The sequence below is a fragment of the Beta vulgaris genome, chromosome 5, assembly GCF_026745355.1.
Source record: "Beta vulgaris subsp. vulgaris cultivar EL10 chromosome 5, EL10.2, whole genome shotgun sequence".
NCBI lineage: Eukaryota > Viridiplantae > Streptophyta > Magnoliopsida > Caryophyllales > Amaranthaceae > Beta > Beta vulgaris.
Window position 1 is genome coordinate 53741624 of NC_079206.1, and position 11191 is coordinate 53752814.

The following is an 11191-nucleotide window of genomic DNA, read 5'->3' on the forward strand; positions in this document are numbered from 1 at the left end:
AGCTACGTAAGGTAAAATGACAAGCCTGAGTAATGTAGCTGAACACGATATTATCATATTCAACGTAGCTGAACTGATCTGCACGAAACAGCACAATTTTATTCTGATTGATTTGTGTAAACTGTGGTAATGGAAGGAATATAATGAAGTATACTTAGTTACCACTTTATACCAGAATATATAAGCTAATTTTGGTGAAGCCTAGCTTTCCAATTATATTGAGAGTCATAGCTAACCTTATTGGGCTCAACTGTCACTTAACTATCATTTCTCTTCAGTTCTCTCTCAGTAAATCTTACTTCAGAAAGCAGCAACCTGTCCAACTGATTAATTAAGACAGAAGAAGGGACATGATATACGAAATATATCTCATGGATCATGATACTCCCAACAACCCCTAGGTGAACCAATTGCATATATTTCCAAGAATTGCATTGTATTTTCTCATCTCCTCTAATTTTTCACATATAACCCACATAAAATATTGAATTTCAGAAACATGGGATGTAAAATGTGTGTACATTTGATCGAAACACGTTTATCGAAATCAATACATCCACGGTGCCAGCGTCAATATTCAGCTGCACAAGCAGAACTGAAGTTCGCTGTTTATGCTGCATTCGCTGTTCTCATGCTATCCTGTTACGCAGGTAATGCTCTGAACTCAGTCGCATTCATGTAAACATAATTTTTGGCTAGTTGGTAAAACCAAAAGCATATGAACATATCATATAGCAGGCAAAGGAAGGGATCTGATGACAAAAAGAAAACGATTCTGACATCTTGAGTAGAACTTTGGAAAAAGATACAAAAATGCTAAAAAAGAAGCTTAGTTTTTGTTCTTCTTCCTATCAACTAATCCTTTTCATATTTATGTTTGTTCTCCCTACCCCCATAATTCCAGAGGCATATGATCCATTAGATCCAAACGGGAACATAACGATCAAATGGGATGTTGTGTCATGGACTCCAGATGGCTATGTGGTAAGTATCTTTTTACCTCTAAGAACAATTGCCACAAAATCTGAATGGGTGTTCTAAACAGTAAGTGTTGTGTACATCGTGTGTAATGTATACAACGGACTTAGTCACCCGACTAACCCCGAATCACACAAGAGTCGACTTGGTAAAGGAGTGATTTTATATGATCTGGGATGACTAAACTTGTTTTATAATATACACCCGCTACGTAGATTTTTTTGTGATTTCAAAAACATTTGATATATATTTTATTATGATTGGATGAGAAGAGTTTGGTTGTACTATAAAGGACTAACCAAAGAGGAATTTTCTAGTGTTTTACAATACCTCTATCAAAAGGCAACTTCTCAAAGTTAAGAGAGGATGAATCAGACATATAAATGTGTGGGAACTGTCAACAGGCACTAGTGACGATGAACAACTTCCAAATGTACCGGCATATAATGAACCCTGGGTGGACGCTAACATGGATGTGGGCGAAGAAAGAAGTAATATGGTCAATGGTGGGAGCACAAACAACTGAACAAGGAGACTGCTCTAAGTTTAAGGGAAACGTACCTCATTGCTGCAAGAAGACCCCTACAGTTGTGGACTTGCTGCCAGGAGTACCTTACAACCAGCAGATTGCGAATTGTTGCAAGGGCGGTGTTGTTGCAGCATGGGGACAGGACCCTGATTCTGCAGTTTCTGCCTTTCAGGTCAGTGTCGGAGTGGCTGGAACATCAAACAAGACTGTGAAGCTGCCTCAGAATTTCACTTTGCTTGGACCTGGACCTGGCTATACTTGTGGCCCAGCCAAAATTGTGCCCTCCACAGTTTACCTCACCCCTGATCGTCGGAGGAAAACTCAAGCTCTCAGTGAGAATTCTTAGTCTATTCTTCAAACTGTCCATCTTTTTCAACACCCCCCCCAAACACACACACACACTCACAGACACTTGGAGAAAATGAGGAATAAATACTTCTCCGTCCTAAAATAAGATAACCACTACATTACCATTTACCACAGCTATTATGGAGAATGAAAGAATAGACCGCGAAAAGTGAGTCGAGGGAGGTGGCAATCTCACACTCGTTGGGTAACGCCCCCAAACTTTCAAGAAATCATTATGAGAAAACTTGGTAAAAAGGATTACCTATATCTCTGATATCCTAAACATTGAAAAACACTCTAGAAAATCATCAATGGTAAACCTAAATAAATCTCCTTGTTTTGGATTTTTTCACTCTAAAAGTCTCTCCTGGTTTTGGATTTTCCACTGTAAAATCCCCAAACTCAAAATTTATCGAAGGGAACCGAACCTGACAGACTTGTTTACCAGGTGTCCAGGTCTACTAGTTGAAAACCATAATCACTGTACTGAAACCCAAATCTAATACACAGAACTAGTTCTACATTCCGAACTAGGAACTGATATTCTTGCCTATGAATTAAAATATATATGCAGTTTAAGCTTAGCAAAACAAACACAACTTCAACCTGAAATTTTGGAAGTCACTGCACATATGTTAGTATACTGAACTCAAATAATCTAAACTTGCAGTGACGTGGAATGTAACGTGCACTTATTCACAGTTTCTGGCTTCAAAGAACCCGGCATGTTGTGTGTCCTTCTCATCTTTCTACAATGAGACAATAGTTCCTTGCGCATCATGTTCTTGCGGTTGCCAAAACAAAGGTAGTTGTATCAGGTAAATGACCTACATAACCTTCCCTTGCATAGAAAATAAATATATCTAGCAAACATATGTAGCATATATACATTATTTTTGAGGACATTAAAAATATAGGATCAACTCGAAGAAATCACACTCAGTAGGTATAAATACTCCAAAGAAGGATAACGCGCCTCTTCTACAATGCACACATCATATGTGCCCTATTCGAGTCCACTGGCATGTCAAGATCAACTACAAGGATTACTGGCGCGCAAAGATATCTGTTACTAATTTCAATTATCGCTTAAACTATACTCAGTGGACGCTGGTGGTTCAGCATCCCAACCTTAATAACGTCACCCAAGTATTCAGCTTTGACTATAAGCCTCTAGTGCCTTATCAATCAGTCAGTAAGTTCCTCTCAACAGTTACAGTTTAAAGTAACTGCAGTTGTATCACCCTAAATGTTTCTTAATTTTTATTTCCTTTCTTTCAGACGATACTGGTATGTTCTATGGTACGAAATTCTACAATGATCTTCTAATGGAAGCTGGACCGGGCGGGAATGTCCAATCTGAAGTGCTTCTACGGAAAGACGCAAACACATTCACCTTAAAACAAGGATGGGCATTTCCTAGAAAAGTTTACTTCAACGGAGATGAATGCAAACTTCCACCACCAGATGCATATCCTGCTCTTCCAAATTCTGCCAGAATGATTTCAGTTGCTTACTTAATGGTTGTCGCTACTCAGGCGTTGATGGCTGTCCTTATTTAGGTAAAATATTTTTTCATATGAGCACTAATAGCTGTCAAATCACAAGTATCCAAATCGCAACACTACTAGAAATATAAGAAAACAAGTCGTTCACCACAGAAATGTTTCTTGTGAAGTTCTTGAGCAATTGTGCATTAAGTTACACTTATGCCTTGATTTAGAAGGGTGGGACATTTGAGACATATGTATATCCTTTCTTACACTTTTGAGTTCAAATTGTAATACCGAACATATTGTTCTATTTCTAGAGAATCAAGTAATCAACTCTATAAATGTTTTACCAAATCTCAAATGCAACACAACAAATACAAGAAGCAACTATATATAACACTTGCATTTCCATGGACAGAGTTTCTACAGGTTACAACACTGAAATACTCGTCTCCAATACATAACCTAACAAGAATAAAAAAATAATATTATAAAACGTATAATACGTGTAGAAGAGTCTATATCCTAAACAAAATGGTTTCAGACTCTGATTCTCAACGCTCCAGTAGACAATGAACGCTCAATCTAGAAGCGAAGTATGGCGCACCTGAACAAAGTTGTGGAGCTTTCACCTCAAGTAGCAACGAGACCAGCTGGTTAGCAGAGGTGAAAGTGCATCAGACAAGCGATCCAACATAAATCTAGAAAGCAACATTGCTTCACTAAGCATATGCCAGTAAGAAAGCAAGGGCAGCCAATATAGTCATGGTGGGTTGTAGCAGTGAGAATATAGGTCTCGAACTAGCATTTGGAAGCCATGGGTAAGCATCTGGCGGAGGCATCACACAGTTATCGCCATTAAAGTATACTCGGCGTGGGAAAGCAAATCCTTTATCAAAAGTAAAAGATGATTTGTCCTTCTGAAATAACAACTCTGATTGCACGTTTCCAAAAGGCCCAGCTTGACTGAGATAATCATTGTAGAACTTAAGTCCCCATAGCATGGCAGTATCATCTGTAACAACATTAAATTACCCAGAAGAGGACCATTAGGAACCATGAAACCAATCAACACTTGGCAGGTAATTCATTTGATAAATTTATAGTGGGAATACTTACTCAAGCCGTCATAAGGGGTCAATCCTTTGTACTTAAAACTGAATGATTCAGTGAGATTATCAAAGTTGGGATGCTGGACAACCAGATTCCACTGCGAGTAGTTCATGCGGTAGTTAAAGTTTGTAATAGTAACCTTAGCACGCCAATAATCCTTGTAATTAACCTTGACATGCCAATGAATTCGGACTGGACACATGTGACTGGTACATTGAACCAGAGGTACATTGCTTGTTTTTGGTCCGCCTGCTGAAATAGCTGAAGCTAAATATGGACTGTCCGGCCTGCAATTGCAAAAATCACCTCTTTTTCAGAACAGAACGTGTAAAAGGGTATCCTGGAAATAAACCTCTTTAAGAAGATACTTACGAGACACAACTTCCAGGTTGGGTTATGTTGTTCTGACATCCACAAGAGCAAGTTGGGCACGGTACTATAGTGTCATTATAAAAAGAGGAGAGAGAAACACAGCAAGTAGGAGTCTTCTGCGATAAGAACTGAGAATATGTACAAGTTACATTCCAAGTCACTGCCAAGAAGAAATTAGCTATTGTTAGTAAACTTTCAAATTCATTTCATCATTGCTAAGACATATTATCACTAGCAGCCATAGATCCATCATCAAAAAGCATTCTAAACAATAATTTCAAGAACTGGCACCATGAATCTGAAAAAATCAGTCATCAGTCTCACAGAAAACATGTTTCTAACTTAAGACAGAATGTTTTTTACAACATAATTCACAAGTTAAAAGATATTAATCGTTGAAATTATGCATTGACAAGCATGAAAGTCAAACTGTTAAAAGAAACACAGGAAGTAAAATGATGAGATTCTGAAGATGGAATATCATGGAAAGAATAAACTCCAAATGCCTAAGCCTATTAACCAGGCCACTTACTCAAAGCTTGAGTGGTTCTCCGCTTATCAGCTGTCTTAAACTCAGTTGACTTCACAATCCTTGCCGGCCCGCAAGTATACCCAGGCCCCGGTGCCTGCAACGTGAAGTTTCTTGGCAGCTTAACTGTCTTATTACTTGTTCCGGCTTGACCTACACTAATTTGAAAAGCTCCGACAGCATTGGCAGGGTCCTGGCCCCAGGAAGTTAATACCCCTCCACGACAGCAGTTGGCAATTTGCTGGTTGTAAGGTGTTCCAGGAAGCAAATCTACCACTGTTGGATTCTTTTTACAACAATGGGGAATGTTCCCTTTGAATTTTGAACAATCTCCTTGCTCGGTGGTTTGCGCACCCACCATACTCCATATTACATCCTTTTTGGCCCACGTCCACCCTAATGTCCATCCTGGGGGTTGAATGTGGCGGTACTGCTGGAAATTGAACATAGTGACAACAGCCTGCCAGCACAAATGCAAAAGAATTCAGCAAACAAAAGAAAGGTGCACACAAAAAAGTTGAAGAAGTACTTGATTTGGAAGCTTCTTCTTAAAGTGGCTGATAACAAATGTATGATACCCACATAATAAATACATAATTGGAGGCATTCTTAGTGGAGTAAATGAATAGATTACAAGGTATTACAAAGAATTAAAATATTATTCTTGGTTGCTGATTAATACTAAACATAGTAGATATACAAGTAACACACAAAAAAACAATGACATGAACAAAAAAAATTGTAGTAATACTTACAAGATATCCATCAGGAGTCCAATTGATAACATCCCATTTAATTGTGATATTTCCATTTGGATCAAGTGCATCATAGGCTTCTGCAAGAAGGTCCAGCACAAAATAACAGTGTCATTAGATCTCAACATAACTGAAGCATGAAATTTAATATAAAATATTAATTAATGGATCCAATTAAACAGATCAAAGCAACAATAACCTTTGCCTTAACTATTCTTTCCTTCTCATGAAAGAAAGGTACCATAATTAGTAAAATCAGCATCACAACAATTTCACTCTCCAACTTCCAAAATGAGCCAAAATTAAGCAATTAAACCAACATCCTCCACCAAATTTGCCAATATTAACAGCTCAAAATTCCAGATTAAGCACAAAAAACAACAATACTCAGAAACTAAGATCACCCAATTTCACTACTGAAAACAATGGCACTAAAAAATAGGTCTTTTTACAACAATTTAGCAAGAAAAACAATAATAATCAGAAACAACATGATTACAAACTGATTGATTAATTGACTAAAAAACCCAACTTTGAAGAAACACCAAACAAATTAAATGAAGTGGGCAGTTACCTGTTGATGTAAAAAACAAGGAAGAAAGCAAGAACGCAATAAAAATGGTGAAGCTGCTGAGTTTAGCAATGGATCTGCTATTGCAGTATAATAAAGACTCCATTTTTATTCTTTATTTCACCTCAAGATCTGTAAATGAGGAGAGAGAAAGAGAATATAGAGGAAAAAGGGAAGGTGGGAAGGAAGCAGGATAATGAGGTTGATGAAGAGAGTAAAGAGAGTTTAGAAGGGAGTTGATTTTGCTGGGGCTTTAAACACCAAATGATTGACTGCACTGTCGGTGTGTGTATGAGTGTATCGAGGGTCCTGGCTGTAATGTTTGTTCAAGTAAACACGAGTAAATTAGATCCATATAATCTCAATTATATGATTATTTTTTAAATGTTGATAATTTGGTGTGAATGTATATTGATTCTTTTTCTTAGGTCATGAAGAAAAGTCTCATGTTAATTGTTACGCACCTTTAGAAAATGTTTCCATCACTACCGTCATGTAGAAAGGCATTAGGAACATACTACAATTTTTTGCACGCGATGCGTGCTTGAATTTTTTTCGAAACACTGCTCAATTTTCTTCGGCATAAGAGTCAAAATTTGAACATTAGACATACTAAGTATAATTGTTTTTAGTTGCAAATTTGATTGGTTTAGTTTCTGTCACTTAAGTCTCTCATTATTTTTATTTTTTTTTACTTTTCAAAGTTAAATTCTATGAACAAAATAGAAATTTTATTGAATTTATTTATGATTTTTAATATTATAATTTTTTAGTTGATTTTTGAATTAAGTGCAGTACTTCATAAATTGTAAAAAAAGTGGACACTTTGATTTCAAGTCAATTTTTTTATAGGTTGTAGTTTATAAGTGAATTTTTAAGTTTTTGTAAAGTTTTCTCATTTTAGTGATTTGCATAACGTAAATTATGCAATTTTATGATTTTAGTTGACTTGTGAGTGATTTTTAAATTATATTTTTTGTATTTTTGTTTGAAGCCCCTTTTGATTTGTAAGTGAATTTGTAATTTAGAATGGGAAGGGGGTAACATAGTCTCTTCATTCGAGGACACCATAGCTCCCCCCTTCCCTATATAATAGAGATATGTTGTACTTTAATTCTTAAATGATATTTTACATAAACCTTTTTACCTTGATAATTAATCGCTATTATATAATAGAAAAAGATAGGTCCAAATATATGTAAAAGTTTCATTATATATAGGAAACACTATAAATAAGTAAATAAATTTTTTTCTATTTTTTATCATAACCCACCATTAATTGTGAATGGTTCTTGAGAATAGTGATTTGTAAGTAAATTTTTGTTAATATTTTTGTATGTATTGACATTCTAGGTTATTAGTTTTAGTTTGTATGTTAAGTTTAAGTTTTAATAAAGTTTCCTGATTATTTGAGTGATTTCTATAACGTGATTTTCTCAATTGTATGAGTGATTTGTAAAGTTTATTCTTTTAAGTGATTTGTGAGTGAGTGTTGTAAATTAATTTTTGATAGTTTTCTTTCAGTGTCGATTTTGATTTTGACATTCCTTTTGTAATTTAGAAAGGGAAGGGGGGCAAAATAGGCATTTCAAAAGAGGACGCCATTGCTCCCCTCTTCCCTTATATAATAGAGATTTATCAAATTATGTACTAAGCCAATATCGCTACTCTAATTAGCGGTTATTGTTACTCCAATTAGCGGCTACCGCTAATAAACTATTAATTGAATAAGCAATATCTATATATCTATATAAAGCTGGGTACATAAATCCTACGTGTCACCCTCACAATTAATTCACCAAATGTCAAATTCTCATGCCTTCTCACAATCCATATGCCACGTGTAAATTGGAGGAAATCTATTGCTTATGTGTCGTTTGCATATTACTTTAAGGCGTGTGCCATAATATTTAAAGTTAGAAAAGAATATTAAGTAAATCAATTACAATCCTCTTCATTAGGAAAGAGTATTATAATCATCCTTAAATCAAGCAAATAGACATATAAAAGATTTATGTACAAGAATTAAGGAAATTTGATTGGAAGATATATTTGTTATTATCCTTAAATCATTTGCTCCATCAATACAAAAATCATAATACTACATGTATTGAGTTTATGTCCATCAGTCTCAAATGATCATAAAATATTGCTATACCATTTGCTGAGTTCATTGCTCCATCAATACAAAAATCATAATACATTAATCCATTGCATCGATTAATATAACGTCACTTAAAAAAAAAGGGGGAAAAATGGTACATTTTAAGTTATAAATGATTTGTTATCTTCAAAGTTATATAGTACGTGCGGGTAGAAAGACTTTAATTTTAAAGAAAAAATAAGATTAACAACTTAGTTACATAAAATTAGGGTAAAATTTTTTGGACCATGTTTTTTGAAACATTTCATTAGGCAAATATATAGATAATTTGACCAAACCAAATAAATTTAAATGATGACCTAGAATGAAATTATGATATCTACACTATTTTTAAGGAAAGTTTAGAAAATATTTTCTCCAAGTACTGAAACAATGAAGTGTCACTATTTCAAGCAAACATTATTTTAAAAGTATGAGTAATCTATATATTTATCTAAAAGCAAAAATTATTTTAGCCACGTGAAGAGAATAGAGATTTTTTAAAAAAAATCTTTAACTTGAGCAAAGAAAAATGAAACTCTTTTCAAAATTATATTACATCTTTATTTATTAGTTATTACCATGATATATGTTGTACGATATAACAAAGATATAACACTATTATATTACCTTTGCGAGCACTAAAAAGTTTTTCATATAACATTGTTAGTAAATGCTCCAGGATCGTTGACATTGTACAATATAACATGGATATAACATGAATATCATAAGTCATAGTTCAACACATGGGTTGCAAGCTAATTTTCGAGTATCCTAAATACAAGATCATGGAATTTAAATCACCAGCTAATATTTTTATTTTTAGTTGTAATTTTTACAATTGTTGAAATTTGAAATTCAAAATTGAAAAAGGACTTTGAATTTTTTTTTTTGGGAAATGATTTCAGTTTTCTATCTATTTTTTTTTTCAAAAATTTTTAAAAACGAATATCATATGTCACCATTTATTTATTTTTCACGTTTTTCAATAAAATACTATTAAAAAGCGCAATCAAATCACTACGATTTCTTGCTAAAAATTATCAGTTAGATCATATTATGCATAAATTTTTTAGTAACTGAAAATTATATTATATGTTTATATCGGAACAACTTGCAATACTAGATAGTATTATTATATGAGTTATGAAAATCATGTAGTTAATATTCATTGTACAATATAATCCATACATCTTGAAACCATGACTGTATAATGTACGGGTCATAAGGCAATTTTAATTATTCTCAATACAAGAATATTGATTGAACACAAGCTAAGTAATCATTACAACAACAAACACTTCTCCCTAAAATTGTAACTATTCAACGTACCAGGTTTTAATTAATCTTAACACAAGATTATAAAATTTAAATCACAAGTTATTAGTTTTACAATTTAGATAGAATTGTTCTAATGTAGTTCTCAAAGTCTAAAAGCACGGACGGTATAGTCAATAACATTGATGGAAATATGTAAAAAGTATTTTATATTGCCAGTTTAAAAGTATGAGCAAAATTTTCAGATATCAAGGCCATTTTAAAAAAATCATAATTATATAACATACGGGTCATAGCCACATTTAATACTCTCGATACAAAATCATAAAATTTAAAACACATGTTATTAGTTTTAAAATTTAGATAGAATTATCTCATGAGTTCTTAAAGTCTAAAAGCATGACTATAATCACTGAAATTGATAATAATATGTCAAAAGTATTTCATACCAATTCAAAAGTATTGAACAATTTTTTTTCTTTATGTAAGTAAATAATCATGAATTCAACCATTGATTTCCTATAGCTGACCACTCATACTTTAGAAAACCTGTATATGGGAATAGAAATTAAAATTTACTTTTTCAAACTTATATGTATGTCTCATTTTTTATATTCTTAATTTTTATATTATCATTTTTATAGATTAACGAGTTAAATACTTCCACCATGATTTTAGGAGAGATAATATAAAACCTCAAATTTATTAAAACAAAAACTTTCCGTGCAAGTGGCACAAGTCTAAAACCGATTTTAAAATGTATTCTTAATACACGATATTATTTATAAAACTTTAAATCACGAGCTAATATTCAAACTATAATTTTACGAGACCATCCTAAAATATTAAAATTATAAAACAAAAAACTTCCTGTGCATGTTGATGTGTTTTTTGTTTCATAACGCATTTATCAATTCATGTATCACAATTATAAGATTTTCAAACTCTAAAATGTTGTAGCAAATATCATGATATATAATTTCAAATTTTATAATCTTTCAACTTTAAATACTTGGATTCTAAAAATTATGAATTTGATAAATTGGAATAAAAACACTATTTAATAAACAAAATGCAACACA

At 33.3% G+C, this 11191-nt stretch overlaps 2 protein-coding genes across 2 annotated transcripts; one reads left to right on the plus strand and one right to left on the minus strand.

The window, feature by feature from the left end:
* The first annotated feature begins 410 nt into the window (after positions 1 to 410).
* Positions 411 to 3702, plus strand: LOC104907928 (COBRA-like protein 4). Its single transcript, XM_010696957.4, has 6 exons — positions 411 to 650; positions 905 to 984; positions 1383 to 1839; positions 2526 to 2673; positions 2773 to 3050; positions 3137 to 3702. Exons 1-6 carry the CDS (start codon positions 500 to 502, stop codon positions 3415 to 3417), a joined length of 1395 nt encoding a protein of 464 aa, XP_010695259.2. The 5' UTR covers positions 411 to 499; the 3' UTR covers positions 3418 to 3702.
* Positions 3703 to 3723: 21 nt separating this feature from the next.
* On the minus strand, positions 3724 to 6983 carry LOC104907927 (protein COBRA). The gene is made up of 6 exons (XM_010696956.3): positions 6692 to 6983; positions 6118 to 6197; positions 5366 to 5822; positions 4834 to 4993; positions 4468 to 4748; positions 3724 to 4363 (listed from the first exon to the last, which is right to left on the minus strand). Exons 1-6 carry the CDS (start codon positions 6792 to 6794, stop codon positions 4071 to 4073), a joined length of 1374 nt encoding a protein of 457 aa, XP_010695258.2. The 5' UTR covers positions 6795 to 6983; the 3' UTR covers positions 3724 to 4070.
* Between the last annotated feature and the right edge of the window lie 4208 nt (positions 6984 to 11191).